This window comes from Acinonyx jubatus, chromosome D4, assembly GCF_027475565.1.
Source record: "Acinonyx jubatus isolate Ajub_Pintada_27869175 chromosome D4, VMU_Ajub_asm_v1.0, whole genome shotgun sequence".
Classification (NCBI taxonomy): domain Eukaryota; kingdom Metazoa; phylum Chordata; class Mammalia; order Carnivora; family Felidae; genus Acinonyx; species Acinonyx jubatus.
Window position 1 is genome coordinate 61215334 of NC_069391.1, and position 21372 is coordinate 61236705.

At 41.0% G+C, this 21372-nt stretch overlaps 1 protein-coding gene across 3 annotated transcripts in view; it reads left to right on the forward strand.

Annotated features, from left to right (window-relative positions):
• The first annotated feature begins 15557 nt into the window (after positions 1-15557).
• GLDC (glycine decarboxylase) overlaps positions 15558-21372 on the forward strand; it is a 96381-nt gene continuing 90566 nt past the window's right edge. For all 3 annotated transcript variants that reach the window (XM_027047043.2, XM_053205126.1, XM_027047045.2), the window contains exons 1-2: positions 15558-16058; positions 16599-16677. In XM_027047043.2, the coding sequence (XP_026902844.1) occupies positions 15807-16058; positions 16599-16677 (331 nt within the window). In that variant the 5' untranslated portion in view covers positions 15558-15806. The remainder of the gene's footprint in view (positions 16059-16598; positions 16678-21372) is intronic.

The following is a 21372-nucleotide window of genomic DNA, read 5'->3' on the forward strand; positions in this document are numbered from 1 at the left end:
TAACTTGCAGGTGGGTGGTGTCCAGAAAGTATCCACTTTAGATAACTACCCTTTCACCCCACCACATGCCCCTTGCTCTATAAAAGCTGTAGGTTAAAGTCCAAACTGGGTGGAGAATAGCTTTTTAGTGCCTGGACCATTGCCTGCCAAATCTCCTCTTCTTTCCCACCTTCCTCCTCCCCCATCCTATCTGTAAGTTATTGTGAATAAACTCCATAAAATGGAGGATACTTCATTGTCCCTCCTCCATCTTCTAACAAAATGACTGTCTTTTAAATTTCTGTACCACTTCAAAATAAGACCCAGACATCATAACCCCCTCCCTGAATACTTTATATATATCTCCTAAGTATAAGAACATTGTCCTACATAATCATTATCATGTCTAAGATAGTTAACAAAAATTCCTTCATGCCATGTAATACTCAGTTTTATCTTGTATAGCTAGTGTTTTGAGCCAGAACTGAATCAGGATTCTTGTGTGTATCACATTGTTGTAATTTTTATTTCTTTATTTTTCAAGTAGGCCTTATGCCCAAGGTCTTGATCTCAAGACCCCAAGATTGAAAGCACATGATCTACTGACTGAGCCAGCCAGGTGCCTCACGTTGTTTTTTGTTTTTGTTTTTATTTTTGTTTTTGTTTTTGTTTTTGTTTTGAGAGAGAGAGAGAGAAAGTAAGTAAGGGAAAGGGGCAGAGGGAAAGATAGTATCTGAAGCAGGCTCCATATTCAGCACAGAGACTGATGCAGGGCACGATCCCATGATCTTGGAACAACACCTGACCAGAAATCAAAAGTTGGACACTCAAACAACTGAGCCACCCAGGCACCCCTTGCATTGTTGTAATATTTTATTAAAAAAATTTTTTTAAGGTTATTTATTTTGAAAGAGCAAGCAAGCGGAGTAGAGACAGAGAGAGAGAGAGACACGCGCGAGAGAATCCCAAGCAGGCTCCACAGTGCCAGCGCAGAGTATGATGTGGGGCTTGAATTCATGAACCATGAGATCATGACCTGAGCCAAATCGAGTGCTTAACTGACGGAGCCACTCAGGCTCCCCAGCATTGTAAGTTTTAAAGTTCTACTGTCATCACTCTTTATGTTTAAAACAGTCCTAACGATTCTTGTTTATTATTTCCAACTAAAACTTAGACATACTTTAACCTCGTGATCCCAGGGTCATGGGATAGAGCCCTGCATCAGGCTCCTGCTTAAGATTCTCTCTCCCTCTCTTTCAGCCCCTTTCTCTCGTTTGGGCTTGCTTTCTCAATAAATAAATAAGTAAATAAAACAGACATATTTTTTAAAGTTCTAATTACTTTTGGATTTTTATTAGACTTCAATTAAACCTATACATTATATTGTGCAGAAGTGATCATTTTTTACTATATTTAGGTTTTTTAATAAGCCTTGTTTTTTATACTATAAATTTTGAATATTTAGTGTTAATATTATTCTCAAGTGTTATGTTGCTATTATGAATAAAATTTTTCTCATTCTAAGTGATCATTGCTTATTGCAAAGGAATAAGCTATTGAAACTCTTATTAGTTCAAATTACTTTCATTTAATTCTTTGTGAGCAAAGATTCAGTAGATTCTTTGTGAAGAAGTCAAAGGAAGCTGCCACTGGCTGCCAGATTTGTGTTGTTGCTATGGTTCTGAAAAGAAGTAAGTTGTGATTATCACACAGGTCAGGAAATTACAGGAACTAGCTACCAATTGTCATTGCTGTTTTGTTGCATGGACGCGAGTGACTAACAGTGGAACACCTGTTGTTACAATGCTTCCCATCTGCCTCATCCCACACATCTGCCCACTGCTGTCAGGGGAAGAAAGAAATGGCTTTTGCCTCTCTTCTGCCTAACAAATATTGTATGAATGTATATGTGGCTGGCTGTAAATTGCATTCAGGTTCCTGGAGGAAATGGGGTCTGATAAATACAGTTCCAAGACTCGCCAGCATTTGTCATATAGAGAAGAGAAAGAAGGGGGTGGAAATGCATTTTCGATAAAGAAAAAAAAGCGGTCTATTTCTCTGGCTTCTCAGCAACCATATAGAGCATTCTATCTATATTCAAGTTTACAAATAACAGCAATAAAAATAGCCTGCTTACTTCTAATGTAATGTAAAAATTGCATATACAAAAGAAGCATAACCCACCGTTTCCCCTGGAATGGGACAATCAAATTCTCATCAATTCTTATATTTATGAATGACACTTCTAGTTCAGTTATAATCCCCCTTTGATATTCTGTACACAGTGCATTAATTTATAATGGTAACTATCCCCAACATACCTTAAAGTAATACAGAAAGGGGAAAGGCAAAATAGGTTGATAAAGTATACACACAACAAAACATGGAAAAGCATACATAGGAACCTCATGTATGTTTCTGCAACTCGTCATTGCCCTATAACTTGTATTTATAATCTCCCTAATCTACTACCTATATCTTGTTCTCTTTTTCCTCAGCCAGAACCTTAGCTGGTCATGATTCTCTACCAGTAGTGGGATGACCCAAACCTCCAGTTCTGGAGGGTCTGAGCTCTTACTGGCCCTGTCTGTATAGGATTACTATAGTTTTCCATTACATTTTAGCCACTAGACATGGAAGTAATGTGGACAATGTGAAGCTGTAAACCTATTTTCTGTTATAATTAGCATCAGTGGCCTCAGCTGGTAAAGTAACCCTCTTTTTTGCTTGTTGGTTTAATGGCATGAAGAGCCCCATATGTCCAGGTGACAGCCCTAGCTGGGATCATTTTATTTCCTGAAAGAAGCATTCCTTTCTTTGGAATTAAATTCTCTGAATCAACAGAGCCAAAAACTAGAATGAGGATAGTCTCACACTGTTAAGCCTGTATTTAACTCCTTGTCCATTTTAAACATGAGCTCACTGAGTAAGTACTGAGGTGTTTGGGGACTGATTCTGGTTGTAGTCTTGTCCACTTGATTATTGGGTCCCTCATCTGCAGTCGGTGCTCTTTGGCGAATGTTCACATGGAAAACTCATATTTTTTCATTTTGTGCCATTCTAAGAGGTCCAAGCAATCTCTCTCCTTATCACTGATCTTCCAGTCTTGTTTTGGAACAATGTGTTATCCACAAACCATTAACCACTATCACAGAGTCAGTGAGATTTATATCTCTGGACATCTGTCTTTGCAAATGAACTATTTCAAGTTCTGCCCATTTGGAGGATTTCTCTTTCCTGCTGTCCTTCAAGGCAATTCTGGAGTGGGCTATAGTTTTATAGTAGTTTCTTCTAGTTTTTGCCAAATATCATGAAGAACCAACTATACGTCAAGCCTAAATTCTTTCTTTCATGAGACCATACATGTGAGTTGAAGGGGAGGAGTCAATGCAGCACAAGTAAGCACCAAGGAGTCTGAGTACTTGTTCATGAAATTACTGGAACCTTCAGAAACTGCTTGAACCTGTCTTCCACTGGATGATGGAATGGATACCACTTCTACTTGACAGAATGCTACTGGGCATGCTCCCCTTTAAAGACTAGTAGGTTAGTTAACATCCAGTTCTTAATGGGCATTATAAATCACAAGATCTCTTAAGTAACTCATTGTAAGATGTTCAGTTTCATGACCCAATATCAGTCCAAAAGCTGTTTCTCAAAAAGATCATATCATTGCAGAAAAGGGCATGGCTTTGCTTTAAAGCCTATGTCTCAACTCTGTGATTCTCCCATTAGTGCTTACCAGAGGCTCCATATAGTATCCCTATGTGCCAAAGACAGACCAGTATTGGATTTACTAGGTTGTGAATCCCAAGGGTTGAAACCAGCTTGTATTTCCTCTTTCTTTGGCTCTACTGAAAACTGACAACTTTATAGGTAAATAAGTTGGAGTAGTATACGTAAATGGGACATATATAACCTCCAAAATAAAAATAGGACCACCAAACATTGTACATCTTTTTGAATGGTATGAAGTTTAAGGGGTACAAATTGTCTTTTACTTCAAAGTGTATAGCTCAACATGACTAAGACCACTAGAACATTAGGAACTTAACTGAGGTAGTGGATTCCTGAATCTTCGTGAGGTTTATCTCCCACTCTGATATGTGTCTTACCAAGCATCAAGCAAATTTGCTGCATTCAGTTCACCAGGTTCTTCAAGTGTCTTTTCCTATGGGAAGGCAAGACAGTCCAAGGTCCTGGCAGATTAGAGCATGGCAGAGAGTTGAAAAGCCGACACAGCCCTGTGGTAAGATAGGCAGGTGTACTGCTTCTGTTGACAGGTGAAATTAAGTCTTTCTGGTGGTCTGTACCAATTGTATAGAGGAAAAATACAGATTAACAGCCACATATCAGTTGCAAGGAGCTATGTTAATTTGTTCTAGTAATCAGTAGGAGCAGCTCCAATTGGAATTACTACCTGCATAAATTTTCATAATCCATTATCAATTTCTAAAATTATGTCTTCTGCACAGATTAAACAGGAAGGTTAAAAGAGATATGAACCAAACCTCTGCTTCTGGAGTAAATGTACTTTACCCTATTCCTCCCACTATTTAGAACTAAAATTCCTGGTTGAAATACGTAAGGCACCTATCAGAAGACTCTGAAAGGTGGAGAAAAGAAAGTGGCCTAGGCACTTTAGGACTGAAAAATGACCTAGCCGTGAGTTTCCTGAGGTCTTTGTGTTGGTTTGGGTTTTTTTTTTTTAATGTTTTTTTTTTTAATTGTTTTTATTTTAGAGACAAAGAGTACGGACATAGGGGAGAGGGGCAGAGGAAGAAAGAGACTGAGAATCCCAAGCAGGCTCCATACTCAGTGCAGAGCACAGGGCTCCATCCCACAACCCTGGGAGCCAAAATCAAGAGTCAGACTCTCACTGAGTGGACTGAGCCACCCAGGCACCCATTTCCTGAGGTTTTTATTGTGCCTCTTGTGTATCCAGGCTTCAGTGCAAGAGAAACCTGCTTTCAGTAGCCAAAGGAATGAGAAAAGGGAGACCCTGCAGGACAAAACCTGTCTGACTGTTCCTGTCCTACTCCAGTTAGACACCATGAAAAAAGCCACACCCATCCCCCCACAAGACTGTGGGACCAAGCCCTGTGGGTCATGCCTGCACCTGCAGTAACAGAGGCAGCACTCCTCTAACCAAGCGCTGCAGAAACTATGAGGTGGTACACTTTTGACCATCATTGCATTAAGAATGCCATTTTGACTGAGCCTGGGTGGCTCAGTCAGTTGAGCGTCCGGCTTTGGCTCAGATCATGATCTCCCGGTTCGTGAGTTCGAGCCCCAAATTGGGCTGGCTGCTGTCAGCACAGAGCCCGCTTGGGATCCTCTGTCCCCCTCTTTCTCTACCCGCCCCTCCACTCGTGCACACACTCTCTCTCCCTCTTTCTCTCTCAAAATAAATAAAAATAAAAGTTCAGAAAAACTAATAAATAAACATAAAAAAAATAATGCTTTAAAACCACAATGTGCTTTAAAACCACAACCTCACACCTGTCAGAATGGTTAACATTAACAATTCAGGTAACAACAGATGTTGATGAGGATGCAGATAAAGAGGCTCTCTTTTGCACGGCTGGTGGGAATGCAAACTGATGCAGCCACTCAGGAAAACAGTATGGAGGTTCCTCAGAAAAATTAAAAATAGAACTACCCTACAACCCAGCAATAGCACTGCTAGGTATTTATCCAAGGGATACAGGTGTGCTGTTTTAAAGGGGCACATGCACCTCTATGTTTATAGTAGCACTATCAACAATAGCCAAAGTATGGAAAGAGCCCAAATGTCCATCGATGGATAAATGGATAAAGAAGATGTGGTACATATATACAATGGAGTATTACTCAGCAATCAAAAAGAATGAAATCTTGCCATTTGCAACTACGTGGATGGAACTAGAGGGTACTATGCTAAGTGAAAGTAGTCAGTCAGAGAAAGACAAATATCATATGACTTCACTCATATGAGGACTTTAAGACGCAGAACAGATGAACACAAGGGAAGGGAAGCAAAAATAATACAAAAACAGGGAGGGGGACAAAACATAAGAGACTCTTAAAAATGGAGAATAAACAGAGGGTTACTGGAGAGGTTGTGGGAGGGGGGATGGGCTAAATAGGTAGGGGGCATTAAGGAATCTACTCCTGAAATCATTGTTTCACTATATGCTAACTAACTTGGATGTAAATTAAAAATATTAAATTAAATTAAAAAAAAAAACAAAACAGGGGCATCTGGGTGGCTCAGTGGGTTGAGCATCCTACTTCGGCTCAGGTCATGATCTCTCGGTCTGTGAGTTTGAGCCCCACGTCGGGCTCTGTGCTGACAGCTCAGAGCCTGGAGCCTGCTTCGGATTCTGTGTGTCTCTCTCTCTCTGCTTCTCCCCCACTCATGCTCTGTCTCTCTCTCCGTCAAAAATAAATAAAAACATTAAAAATTTAAAAACATCTTTCCAAAAAAATGTCATTTCATCTCAAGTAGAGAGTGAGTGAGATTTAGAAAAGGGAAGTAGAAAGTGAGATTCTTGGATGGAACTACAGGGTATTATGCTAAGCAAAATTAATCAGAGAAAGACAAATATCATAACTTCACTCATATGAGGACTTTAAGATACAAAACAGATGAACATAAGGGAAGGGAAGCAAAAATAATATAAAAACAGGGAGGGGGACAAAATATAAGAGACTCTTAAATATGGAGAACAAAAAGAGGGTTATTGGAGGGGTTGTGGGAGGGGCGATGGGCTAAATGGGTAAGGGGAATTAAAGAATCTACTCCTGAAATCATTGTTGCACTATATGCTAATTTGTTTTTTTGTTTTTTTCATTTTTTTGTTTATTTATTTTTGACAGAGAGAGAGAGACAGAGCATGAGTGGGGGAGGGGTTAGAGAGAGCGGGAGACACAGAATCTGAAACAGGGGTTAGAGAGAGCGGGAGCACGGAATCCAGGCTCTGAGCTGTCAGCACAGAGCCCAATGCGGGGCTTGAACTCACAGACCGCGAGATCATGACCTGAGCTGAAGTCAGACGCTCAACCGACTGAGCCACCCAGGCGCCCCAATATGCTAACTAATTTGGATGTAAATTAAAAAAATAAAATAACAATAAAATAAAATGAAATAAAATAAAATTCAAAAAAAAGAAAGTGGGATTCTTTAAATCTGTGTATGAAGTCCTGGACAGACCTTGGAGTGGACCATGCATGAAACTGATCGTAATCAACACAGCAAGCTGAACTATGTGTGGACTACTGCCCAGGTTTTAGATTGCTGTGGGAAGCACCCAAGTGGGGCAGACCAGAATAGCACAGCAAAGGCTTTGAAAACTAATTGACGTTTGAAATATGGCCCACAAACTGGGCCAGGACATGCATTCTAAACCTAAACAGTTTGACTGCCTTATAAAATGGAGGGTTTAAATAGGACCCATAGTCTCATAATATTTGAAATGTCCTGGATAAAATGCAAAATTACTCATCATATGAAGAATGAGGAAAGTCCTCAACTTGATGAGAGATACAAAAAGGAATTACATAGAAATTTTAGAGCTGAAAAATACAATGAGTAAATATTATTAAAGTTATATCAGTGTCTGGGCTTTACACAGGATGGAAAGGACAGAGGACAGAAGGTACAGCAGTAACAGTTCCCCAATCTGAACAACAGAGAGCAAATAGGAGGAAAAAAATGAACAGAGCTTCAGAAACATATGAATTTATGTATATATAAAATAAAAAAGATCTAACATTCATGTTATTGAAGTCCCAGTAGGAGAGGAGAAAAAGAGAGAAGAGCTCAAGAAAAAAATGTCTGAAAATTTCTCAAGTTTGGTAAAAAATACAAACCTACATTTTTATGAAGCTGAGTGCTGTGGACTGAATTGTACTCCTCACCCCAAATTCATGTATTGAATGTGATTGTATTTGGGGATAGGGCCTTTAGGAGGCAATTTAATTAATTAAATGAGGTTATAAGGGTGGAGGAACTAATCCAATAGGATTGGTGGCCTTATAGGAAGAGGAAGATTTCTTCCTTTCTACCCACCTCTCCCCTGCCCACCACCTCTCTTTTCTTGTGTGCACACCAAGGAAAGGTCATGTGAGGACCTAGCAGGAAGGCATCCATCTGCAAGGCAGGAAGAGTACTCACTAGGAACTGAATTGGCTGGCACCTTGATCTTGGACCTTCTAGCCTCCAGAACAGTGAGACATAAATTTCTGTTGTTTCTACCCACTCTGTGGTATTTCATTATGATAACACAAGTTGACTGAGACACTAAGAAAACCTCAAATAAGATACCTCCCCCCTCTCCACCCCCCCAAAAAAGATAAGCCCAAAGAAGTTCATGCCAAGACATATCATAGTCAGATTGCTAAATATTAAAGACAAAGATAAATACTGGAAAAACCAAAAGAGGAAGGACATCTAATATATAGGAAAAAAACTACTTGAATGATAATTTTCTTACAGAAACCATGGAAGACAGGGGTGCCGGGTGGCTCAGTCAGTTAAGCAACTGACTCTTGGTTTCTCCTCAGGTTATGATCTCACCATTCATGAGACTGAGCCCCACGTCTGGCTCTGTGGTGACAGCATGGAGCCAGCTTGGGATTCTTTCTTTCTCTCTCTCTCTCTCTCTCTCTCTCTTTCTGCCCCTTCCCCACTCAAGCTATCTCTGTCTCTCTCAAAATGAATAAATAGAGGTGAAAAAAAAAAAAAGGAAAAGAAAAACTTTAGAAACCATGGAGGACAGAAAGACATGGCACATGTTTTTCAAGTGTTGAAAGAAAGTAAGTGTTGACCCATAATCTTTTGTCTTATGAAAGATCTTTCATGAATGAAAGGGAAATCAAGTCATTACCAATAAAGCAAAACTAAGAATTAGAATTAAAAAATACCTGAAGAAAATTCTGTAAACAAAAGAAAATGATTAAAAAACAAACAAACAAAAACCACACATATTCTTGGAATGTCAAGAAAAAGAAGGAGCAAGGAAAGAGCAAAAATATAGGTAATGTCTGCTAGTTATGAATTCTATTAATTTTTGTCTGAGGAAGTTTTCATTTATTGTTCAGTTTTGTTGTTTTTTTTGTTTGTAGTTTCAAGTTTTTATTTAATTCCAGTTAGTTAACATATAGTGTAATATTGGTTTCAGGAGTAGAATTTAGTGATTCATCACTTATATATAACACCCAGTGCTCATCCCAACAAGCCCTTTTAATACCCATCACCTGTTTAGTCTGTCCCCTCTCCCATTTCCCCTCCAGCAACCTTCAGTTTATTCTCTATAGTTAAGAGCCTGTTTTATGGTTTGCCCCTCTCTTCCCCTTTCTTCCCGGCTATGTTCATTTATTGTTTCTTGAATTCCATGGATGAATGCAATCATATGGTATATTTTTCTCTGACTGACTTATTTTGCTTAGCATAATCCACTCTAGCTCTATCATGTTCACTTTTTTTTTTTAGTGTTTATTTATTCATTTTGAGAGAGGGAGAGAGAGCATGAAGTAGGGAAGGGGCGGGGGTAAGGGGGTGGTGGTGGTGGCGGGTGGTTGCAGAGAATCCCAGACAGGCTCTACACTGTCAACACAGAGTCTGACTCAGGGCTCAGTTTCACAAACTGTGAGATCATGAGCCAAAATCAAGAATCAGACACTTAACAGACTAAGCCACCCAGACACTCTGATCTTATTCACTTTTGAAGGATAATTTCACTGCATTGGATTTCAGGTGGTGGTTTCTTAATAGTTAAATATCTCACTCCGCTTCTTTTTTGCATATTTTTAAGAAATCTGCTATAGAAAGAAAGAAGAAAGAAAGAAAGGAAGGAAGGAAGGAAGGAAGGAAGGAAGAAATCTGCTGTAATTCTTATTCTTGTTCCTCTATGATAGGTAAGGTGTTTTTTCCTCTGGCTTTTAAAAATATTTTATCTTTTGGGGCATTCACTTTCGAATGTCCCCTCTCTGTAAAGAGAGCTTTTCTACTATTATTACTTTCTGATCTTCAACTCTAATACATTTTTGCCTGCTGCTCAAAAAAAAAAAAAAAGATTTTATATTTTGAGGCACCTGGCTGGTTCAGTCAGTGAAGCATGTGACTCTTAATTTCGGAGTTATAAGTTCGAGCCCCATGTTGGGTGTGAAGATTACTTAAAAATAAAATCTTTAAAAAAGAAAAATTTTATCTTTTCCTTGGTTTTCTGTAGTCTGAATATGATATGCCTAAGTGTTGCTGTATTTCTCTTGCTTAGTGTTCTCTGATCTTCCTGCATCTGTGGTTTGATGCTTATTTTAATTTTTGAAAGTTTTCAGTTACTATTACTTCAAAAGTTTCCTCTGCTTTCTCACTTTTTCCTTCTTCTGATATTCCAATTATGTACCTTTTGAAATTGTCCCACAGTTCTTGGATGTTCTGATCTGTTTTCTTTTTCATTCTATTTTCTTCTTTTGCATTTCAATTTGGGAAAGTTCTACTGACTTATGTTCAAAGTCACTAATTCTTTCCTCAGCTATGTCAAGTCTACTCATGATCACTCAGAAGGCATTCTTCATGTCTCTATAGGGTTTTGATTTCTATCATTTCCTTTTGATAATTTCTTAGAGTTTCCATCTCTCTGCTTACATTGGCCATCTATTCTTACAAATTGTCTGCTTTTTCTATTAGAGTTTTAACACTTTATTATTATTTTTTTAAATTTTCTAATGTTAATTCTTGACAGAGAGAAGAGAGAGCATGAGAAGAGGAGGGGCAGAGCAAGAGAGGGACATAGAATCTGAAGCAGGCTCCTCGCTCTGAGTTGTCAGCACAGAGCCTGATGTGGGGCTTGAACTCATGAGCCGTGAGATCATGACCCCAGCCCAAGTCAGATGCTCAACCGACAGAGCCACACGGGCACCCCTAGAGCTTTTAACATTTTAATCATAATTATTTTAAATTCCTTGTCTAATGATTCCAACGTCTGTATCATGTATGAATTTGGTTCTGATGATTTATTTGTCTCTTCAGACTGTTTGTCTTTCTTGACTTTTTGCATGCCTTGCATTTTTTTGTTGAAAGCTGAACATGATATGCTGGGTAATAGGAACTGAGGTAAATAGGGCTTTAGTGTGAGGATTTATGGTAATTTGACTAGGGTTGTATTGTGTTTAATGTTTGCTGTAGCTAAAAGTGCCAGAGACTTTAAATTCCTCTAGTGTCCTTGTTTTTCTTTCCCTTGTTGCTTGTAGGATTCCCTAGTACTCTTCCTTAGAGAAAACCTGTGTCGTACAGCAATTTTGGTTGTTTTTCTGGAGCCCTATTAATGTGGTGATGTGTTATGGAAGAGGAAAAGTGTTTTCTAATGTTCTAGTTAAGTATATTCTATGTCTCAGACTGTGAACTTCCAAATGTTTCTCCAGTGATATAACTGTTCACTCCCACCCCACCCCATACTCCTTTCCTTGGCTGCAGGATTCCCAATCTATTTCCTGGAAGCACTAAACCCTGTTGACCTTTTTCCACATTATATGAGACAAGAAGGCTGCAGAGGGCTTCAGTGGGAGAAATTCCCTTCCCTAGCTTGGATAAACTCTGAAAGTCCTTTTCTTTGGAGAGTAGGTCTTTGTTATGAAGAAGGCTCTGGGTATATTTCACAGTGATTACTCTTTTCCTTTTCCTACCAGTGCTGTGCAGGGACATTTCTTGGGTTTTCAGCCTAACTGTGGTGGGGCTTCTAGAGGTAAAGCCCATGAAATCATGCAAGTGTAGGAGCCATACTAAGACTGTAGTCCCCAGGAGCTTCTCCCTCTCAAGTTAGTCCACAGTCAGCATCCAACAATCCATCATAATTGCCATTACACGTTCCTACCAGTTTATAGCTCTAGCAGCTTCTGTTCCTGGCAAACAGATCTTGGCTGTGTCTCTTTGGATGAGTCTGTCTCATTAGATTTCAGAGTGGCATTTTGTCCTGCAATTTTACTTTTCAGATGTGTCCAAAGTTGATTTTTAGTTTATCCAGACTTTCCTTGTTCTAAGGACAGAAGTGATATAGACAGATAGATAGGTAGATATAGATATAGATATATATAGTGATATATATAGTGATATATATATGTATATATATATATATATATATATATATATGTAAAGAGAGAGAGACAGAGACAGAGACAGAGACAGACAGAGAGAGAGAGACAAAGAGAGAGATCACTTTTTCTCTGTTATACCAAGAAAGTTCTAGTATCTTAACCTAATTTAATGAAGGCCATTGTTGAGTCTGGTTTCGGTCAACCAGCTCAGCAAACTCTTAGAGCCACTGAATTTGGAATCTTTGGTGCTACTAGCATATCAATAATTTCAGTATTATTTTCCTTTTTCCTTGGTCTAGAACCCACTCCTACATAGAAGTCTTCCAGTACTGATATACATTAGCAATATCTTGTAATTTTTCCCCTGTGTAAGCTTCTCCTCTGGTGTCAGATGTCTTATTCATCTTCCCAGGGTATGCTGAGATCAGAGTCTTGTTGTGGATCTAGAGGTAAAGAATTATTGACATACCTTTGCAAGGTTAATGCTTTTGTGAAACCATTACAGAATGTTCAAGCAAGGGATGATCAGCATGTCAGGGTATGAGGAATAGCTTCAGCTGGCAGGGGGACTCAGTGAAAGTTGGGGGGTTCAAGATAGTCAAATTCAATCCAAACTACCAAAATCTCCCTGCTCAAAGTTAACACTTAATGTTTAATTAAACCAAAACTTTCACATGTGAGACCTAATAAGGTGTGAATTCAACTTGTATGATCATTGGGCAATTCACAGGATCAAACATTGGGTCTGATTTATAAATACCTTGCAGCTAAAGAAGTTAAGAGATTCTTTTAGAGTGGTGAAGCCCTCTAGTTCTCTGAACTGTCATTTTATCTCGTAAATTCTCTAGTGCATCCGGAAGCCACCAGCCTTCCCAATAGTCCTTGTAGGCATCATTCCCACCACAGCGGTCCAACCCAGCAACTAGTTGATCTTGCAAAGACTTGCCTTCAACAGGCACTTAATCCCCCATTGATAACTTAAGCAACTGTTTCTATTTCATGCCTAAGACTATAATGATCTCATTTTCCACTAGTAATAACGTCGAACTTCCACTAGTGTTTACTTCAAATAGAACCAGGTTGGATAGCTAATCCCAGATTCCTATTTTGGGGGGTCAGTTTCCTAAAGCTACTTTTGGCCTCAGTTACAGTCTGTTAAGGTTTATTTAGAAAACCTGGAATACTCAAGCAGAGGAGGATTAAAATGTCAGGAATAGGTGCATATAAAACCATTGGAAGGACTGGAAGAGCAAAAAATAGAGTAGACCATCCGTATCTTCAGGTAAACCACTGAAACTCTAGTCCAGGACAGTGAGAAATTCCTGCAGCCTCTGATGTTGGAAAACCAAAGGACATTTTTATAGAGGGACACAGCTGTGCTGTGGGTGGCTGGTAGGGAAGCACTTGTGTTTGCTGCCACTCATGCATTTTTCTGCTGCTGTCAGAGAAATAAGAAAATGGTGTCTTTTATTCTATTTTCCAATTCTCACACAAATGTATATTGTTGACAGAAGATTAATAACATCCAGAACCCTAGAGCTGAAGGAATCTGGGAGATACAGTTCTCTGGCTTCCAGTCCCTGTGATACAGAGTGCATAAACAGGAATAGGGATAAATGCCTCTCTGCCTCATCACATCTTACACTGAGGGTATCTCTCAACTTTTATGCAGGCTATAATTTCAATTCCAAATGGATGAAAGACTATTTAAAGACACTCAACCAGCCCTTCTAGCTCACTAGCTGCCTCTGCCTGCCATACACACACATTTTGCTTACTGTTTGCTTACTGTTTTTGTCTTATACTTTCCTGCCTCTCTGCCTAGTCTATGTGCCTATCAGCTACAGAAACCAGAATGGGCACGCATAGGATAGTTGAAGGAGGAAGTTAAGAGGAGGAAAAAAAAAAAAAAAAGGTTTTACTTACCTGTAGTCTAAGTAATGTTCTGATGGCATCTGTCCTCTCTTCCTCATATTAGGACAATAATAATTTTGAAAGTTAATTTTTTAAAAGATTTTATTTTTTAATTTTTTTAAAATTTATTATTTTTAGAGAGAGTGTGAGCAGGGGAGGGGAAGAGAGAGGGAGAGGGAGAATCCCAAGCAGGACCCATGCTGTCAGCACAAGTCAGTCTCACCAATGGCAAGATCATGACCTGAGCTGAAACCAAGTGTCAGATGCTCAACTGACTCAGCCACCCAGGCGCCCCAAAGGTTTTATTTTATTTTTTTTATTAGAAAAAAAATTTTTAATTATTTATTTTTGAGAGACAGAGAAAGCAGAGTGTGAACAGGGGCGGGAGGGGCAGAGAGAGGGAGACACAGAACTCCAAGCAGGCTCCAAGCTCTGAGCTGTCAGCACAGAGCCTGTCGCAGGGCTGAACTCACAAACCGTGAGATCATGACATGAGCCAAAGTCGGAGGCTCAACCAACTGAGCCACTCAGGTGCCCCAAAGGTTTTATTTTTAAGTCATCTTTTCACCCAATGTGGGGCTCGAACTCAGAACCCCGAGATCAAGCGTCACATGTTCTATCCAGCCAGGTGCCCCAAAAGTTTATTTTTGATAAAAATCTTAAGAGACAGCTGGAGAGCTTAGAGTTACAAAATTTTCCAAGTAAGATGATAGTGCATAATATATACCTCAATATCTTTTGTATGTACTCCCTCCCCACACACATATGGAGAAAAGGTGTGGGGGAGGGAGAGAGAAGTAGTTCAAGTCTACTATTAGGGCAATTCTTTCAACAGTATAATCTTTTTAAATCCCACCAAGCTATGTGAGATGAGGACACTGAATGAAGCTGAGAGGTTGTGTAATTTGCCCACAATACAACTATAAAAGACCACAACTATTTTTTTATTTAAAAAACTTTTTTTAATGTTTATTTACTTATTTTTCAGAGAGAGAGCGCACGCGAGCAGGGGAGGGACAGAGAGTGGGAGACAGAATCCCAAGCAGGTTCTGGCAGTCAGTACAGACGGAGCTGGAACCCACCAACCCTGAGATCATGACCTGAGCAAAAACCAAGCGTCGGATGCGTAACCGACTGAGCCACCCAGGCGCCCCCAAAGACGACAACTGCTAAAAAAAAAAAAAAAAAAAAAAAAAAAAAAAAAAAAAAAAGTTCATCTGTCCATAGTGGTTTCCATGAAATGTGAGCCTAAAATTAATGAATGAAGCCTAATTATTAGAGTCTGGCCTCCTTGTCAGAATCATCTGTCACCTCAGCTTAGTTCCCCAGGCACTTCGCCCGCCGTTGTGCAGCCGGATCCCGCGCCAGTGCGGTCCCAGACCTTGGCCCCGACCGCATGGAGCGCCCAGATCTCCCCATCAGCCAGAGATGGGGTACGAGTGACTGAGGACAGCACGTTCTGGGCCAGGCGCAGGACTCGGTTGAGGGCCGAGAAGAGAGTAGGGAGAGGGGGCGGGGCGGGAGACGCCCCGCCCCCGCCCCTCCATCTACTCCCATTGGCTGAGGGTTTCCAGGCCCCATCCCACCGCCCGCCCGCCGGGCGACACTTAAAGTGTGCAGAGCAGGTGCCTCGCGTGGAGCAACAACTTTGCGCGCGTGTTTAGGCTGAGCGCGGCGCCCATTCATTGCCCACGAGCACCCATCCGTCTGTCCTACCGGTCGTCCAGCGAGAAGAGGCTCCAGGCCGAAGGCAACCGCCACCTGGAGAACTGTGACCCAAAGGGGCCGAGAGTGCGGCTGACCCTCGTGGGCCAGGGCAGGGGACTGTGGTCGCGACCATGCAGACGTGCGCCAGGGCCTGGGGGCTGCGTCTGGGCTGCGGAATCGGGGGCAGCCGCCGCCTGGCTGGGGGCAAGGGACCGCTTTGGGTGCCGCGGGGCCGTGACAGCAGCAGCGGCGGGGACAGCAGCAGAGCTGGGGACTCGCGCCTCCTCGAGCGCCTCCTGCCCAGACACGACGACTTCGCTCGGAGGCACATCGGCCCGGGGGACAAAGACCAGAGGGAGATGCTACAGGCCCTGGGGCTAGCGGTAAGGACCCCACCCGGCCCTCCAGGGCCTCACCCTGCCTTACCCAGGTTCTGCCGGCTCGGCCTCCCGGCCCCCGCCTGAAGCTCTGCTTGGCTCCGCGTGGGACCCGCACCCCGGATCTTGGGCCCTGGCGTGGAAGCGAGCCCGCGAGTTCCGTTCCTGTGCCCCAGGCTTCTCTCACCCGTTTACTTTCTCCACCCGCTTTTCGCGCCTCAGAACCTTATGTTTTTCAACCCAACTCGCCCTCCTGATGAACCCTAACTTTGCAAAAGGAGGACCTCCTGGTTTATCCAATTATCTCTGGTTGCTGACTGAAATCCAGCCTAGAGTGGTAGAATCGCTACCCCAGTTCATTTGCTTTCCTCCAAGTGATTTCTGATTTGCTCAAAGTTGTTTTTTTTTTTTTAAAGAAACACTAATTAGGAGATTTAAATGAGGTTCCCACAAGCCTTTGTAGATGCAAAACAGAGGTGACTCCTTTAACTCAGAAGCACTTTCCTCTCCCTTTAGTGTTCACGGATTTATGTTTTTTCATTTTAGAGTATTGATGAACTGATTGAGAAGACGGTGCCTGCCAGCATCCGCTTGAAAAGACCCTTGAAAATGGAAGACCCTGTTTGTAAGTTGCCGGGAGAGCTCCCTTCGACTCTGCTTGCTTTGGCCTATTTGTCTTCTACAGTTTCTGAAAATCCAGCTCTGGGTTAGGATTGCCCAGGACTGGGAATATCTTTATTAAAACAAAACAGTGCGAGTACCTCAAAGGGCAGGAGAGGGTGGAATATTTAGTTCCTGGAGCAATCAGTTCTGTACCCTAGGTTGGAGTCCATGCCTCGCCTTTCTAGCTCTTTATCTAGGCGCCAGCAAACTGCCGGTGGAAGGAAGGCAGTGCACAAGGCTGTGGAAGACTCCCCATGTCCCAGGCTATGGTTCTCACATCCTTTGGGATGAGATGTCATCACCTCTGCAGGTCAGGATACTGAAAGGAGAAAGGACATGCTTATAATCATATACAACTAAGGAAGTGACAAAATGGGAGGAGATGCAGACATAAGGCCTCCTAGCCCAAGCTTCTTTATATCACAACAGCTTCAAATTGTTCTCTTATGTCCAATTTCATTTACTTATATCTACTGTAAGGCAGCAGTACTCTTCAAGTTCAAATAATTTTTATGAAGAAATGTGCAAAAAAGATTTGTGCCTGGTTTAAAAAGTTTAGTTTACTCATAGGATTACTTAGAATTTTGTTTCATACTTAAATATTTTTAATAGTCCTGAAGACTGACTTTCAGAGGTGAATTTTTTATGAGTACTTGACTTCATGGAGTGAGACAAGAATCCGCATGTCAAAGGGTCAGGCAGAGCTGAAGAGCTCTCGCTCTCTCTTTCTCTTTTAAAAAAAATTTTTTTTAATTTTAATGTTTATTTATTTTTGAGAGAGAGACAGAGCACCAGTGGGAGAGAGGCAGAGAGAGCAGGAGACACAGAATCCTAAGCAGGATCCAGGCTCTGAGCTGTCAGCACAGAGCGTGACATGGGGCTTGAACTCAAACCATGAGATCATTGACCTGAGCTGAAGTGGGATGCTTAACACTTAATTAATTGACTGAGCCACCCAGGCGCCCATCTCTTTCTCTTTTAAACAGGAAAGAATTTTCTTGGGTTATCTGGTTTTTGAATCACAGAGATGCTGTCTCTTAGACTTTTGGAGTCAGGTGAAGAAAAAGAACTTTGTTTTTTTTTTTTGTTTTTTTTTTTTTTTTAGGACACAAAAGATATGTGGATGGCAAACTTTATTTTGTTTTATACTTGATCTTAGCCAAAAGGCCAAGAAGTGATAAAATTTATTTTGTTTTAAAGTAGACAACTTGAAGTATGAAGCCAGTCCAGCTCCAGGTGGCTAATGTAACTCAGGTTATGATAAGAATTGCTCCCCTTGTTGGTTTCAGATCTGAACCATTTCTCCTGATGGCAAAGACCTTGCCCTTAGAAGAAAATCTGCACATTTTGTTCAATTGAACTGATTCAGTCCTGGGATAGTCTTATCTATTTCAGTTTTAGGAAACCAGAATCCTGATTTATTGGATGTTTAAAGAGTGAAGAGTTGTATATATATATATATATTTAAAATTTATTTATTCATTTTTGAGAAAGCGAGCAGGTGAGGGACAGAGAGAGAGAGGGAAACAGAATCCTAAGCAGACTTTGTGCAGTCAGTGCAGAGCTCCACATCAGGGTTCGAACTCACAAACTGTGAGATCATAACCAGAGCTGAAATCAAGAGTTGGATGCTTAACCAGTTGAGCCACCCAGGCACCCCAAGAGTTGTATATATTTTTAAGAGTTGTATATTTTTTTAAAAATTTAAAATCTTTACTTATTTTTGAGAGAGAGAGATAAAGCATGAGCAGGGGAGGGGCAGAGAGAGGGAGATAGAGAATCTAGAGCCTGAAACAGGCTCCAGGCTCTGAGCTGTCAGCACAGAGCCTGACATGGGGCTCGAACTCACAGGTAGTGAGATCATGACCTGAGCCGAAGTCAGAGGCTTAACTGACTAAGCCACCCAGGTGCCCCTAAGAGCTGTATATTTTTAAAGCAAGCCTTAGGTAATGCATTTCTGAGATTTTCAAAGTCAGAAAATGTTTGGGTCACCCATTCTTACAATATACTCTAAAACAAGATGTTCTTTAAGAGCATTAGAGCCTAGGGAACATGTCAAAGCCTCCTCTCTAAAAAAAGTTCAGCTGTTTCTTCCCAGCTGAATAATGTGAACATTGGGGGATTCCATTTCTCCTCTTTCATTGAAAGTGAACTCCTGATAAGTAATTTGCAACTTAACTGTAAACTTTAAACCCAGTGGCTTCTGTGAGATTTGGGGCTGGTTCCATCTGGTTATTCTGAGATGACTCAGAGAAAATATTGCACAGTCAGGATTCCACCCCCTTCTCCCTCGCCTTGAAGTGAATTGGCTTTCCAACAAAGCTTGCTTCTTGGAAGAATGAGCTCTGGTTGGGGCAGTCAGAGAATGTGTCAGAAAGGCATCAATGTTTTATTCTGAGGTGTGCACATGTCATGGTTAATGAATGTCCTTCACATGAGGAGAACAAACTGGTCCGGGTAACCTCCAGTAGTAGCATTTCCATTTAATAGTAGAGCAGCATTACCCAAACAGTTTCATGTTGAATGCTTGTTTTCTGTTGTATTCAGAGAGGAATTCTGGACCCAATATTTGTTCACTGTATACACAGGAAACTAACAAGAGCTAGTTGGTTACATGAGTCTTAAATGCCCTCATTGCTGAGTAAAAAGACAGAGCTGTAAGCACCATGGAGATCCTTGAGTTAGTTCTTACACATAATTTAATAATCTTGAACATTTGTTTAGTGCTTACCATATAGTAGGTACTTTTAAAAGTGCTTTTCATGTGTTAATTTAGTCCTTAGCACAATCCTATGAGGTAAGTACCAGTATCATCTGTTTTACAGGGGATATGTCGTAACTTACAGTGGAGGCAGAAGTTGACCCAGGCAGCCCAGATCCACTGTCCACCCTCCAAAGTCTACACCACTGTTTTCACTTGCCTTCTGCAAAGTAGAAAACTCCTGACTCTGAAGTATCCAGTTTATTGATATGCACAAATCCAATCATGCCAGAATCCCTCTGCCATTTGCCAACTGCTCTGGTGGAAATGCAGTGGCATACTGAGAGCACAGATGTGGAAACACTCAGCCCACTACCAGGGAGAGGGAAGGGGTGATGGGTGCAGCACTAGGGTTGAGTATTGAGGGATGAGTCGTGATGGCTTTGCTGGACAAGGCTGGGGGAGGCTGCCACAGAGGGACCATCATGTACTGGATAGAGTGGCCTGACAGAATCAGATGATTCATCTGTCCTGAGGGATGCTCCCCTCCCCTTGGACACTTAAGTGCTTTGAAAGAATACCTTGATTATCAGTTGAATTCTCAGTAAATCATGCTTCAAAGAAGCAAAGCTACTCAATTCAAAATCCTATTATCCTGTTCAAGTGAATCCACTCTCCCTCACCCACATACACATAAAGAGAAAAAAATAGGAAGGATATATATCAATGGCAGCATTCATTTCCCTGGATGGGCCATGAGGGATGATTTTAGCTTTCTTTTTATTACCTTGTTTTTTCTAGATTTTCTACAGTAACTATTTTATAATACCAAATTTCAAAGTACTTTGTGTATGAACCAACTAATCACTTTTAGCTATGGTATGCCTCTCTGTGTAGTATTCTTAGTAAAATAATCTCAAGCTAACCAGACTGAACTAGTCCAGAACTGCACAGAAGCTGCAGGGTTTAAAGTTTACACAAAATTGCACATTGCTTATTGTGAGCATGCTGAGGAAGAAAGACATTAACCCCTCTAATGTTCAAAGTGTTCAAGCAGAACTAAGCAGCTGAGCTGTCACAATGAGACTTTTGACAGACTTGTGGGAACTTAATGTACTAAGCCACATCTTTTAGAGTGTTATTTAATAAATGGTTAATGGAAGGAGTGTTGTGTAATGCAGCTGCAGGTGGTGACTATGTCACCCAAGTGGCGTTGGGCATTTTCCTGCACTGATCTCAAGGACACCTAAACAGGATAACACTTCCCCAGGTGATAGATGTCGGGTGTCTTTCAGCTGGATGATATCCATCATTGGGTTCTGTCTGTAGACTCCTCAGTTTGTGACAAGGCTCACCCTTGGCCTTTACCTGGCCAAGTTCCCAGTTTATATGAATTAATTTGTCTTTTTAATACTAGTGGACTTTTATTATGCAGCTGTGGAAATAAATGAAGACCAGTAAAATGAGAAAAGCAAAGACTATTTATTCTGTACTTGTTATAGGGGGAGTCAGCCTTTTGTTTTGGCAGAGGAATGGGAAAACCTTATAGTGAAATAAAGGAAAGGCTTCAGGTATGCCAGTGTTGGGGGCTATTGGCATGTGGAAGATGTAGGGGAGGCAAGTAGAAGCAGGGGATCCTGTGTGATTGGTTAAGGGTGTGTATTTGGCTTTTATGGTTGGTCCTACATCAGAAGCCAGCACTAAAATTAAGGTAGCTGTCAGTTATTAATCAAGTCCTGGCCAATAATTTTTGGTCAATTATTATGTAAGTTATTGTGCAGTTTGCTGCATAGTCACTGAAGATAACAAGTTGACTTTCTGCAAGTCTAACTTACAGCAGGCTGGCTTCTGGAGTTTGTTATAGAAAAGGTGTTGGTTTCTTGAGCAGGTTGCTGCAGGTTGTGGGTGAAAGTTCTGTGGTAATATATGGTCTGCCATTGTCTATTTGTGTATTCA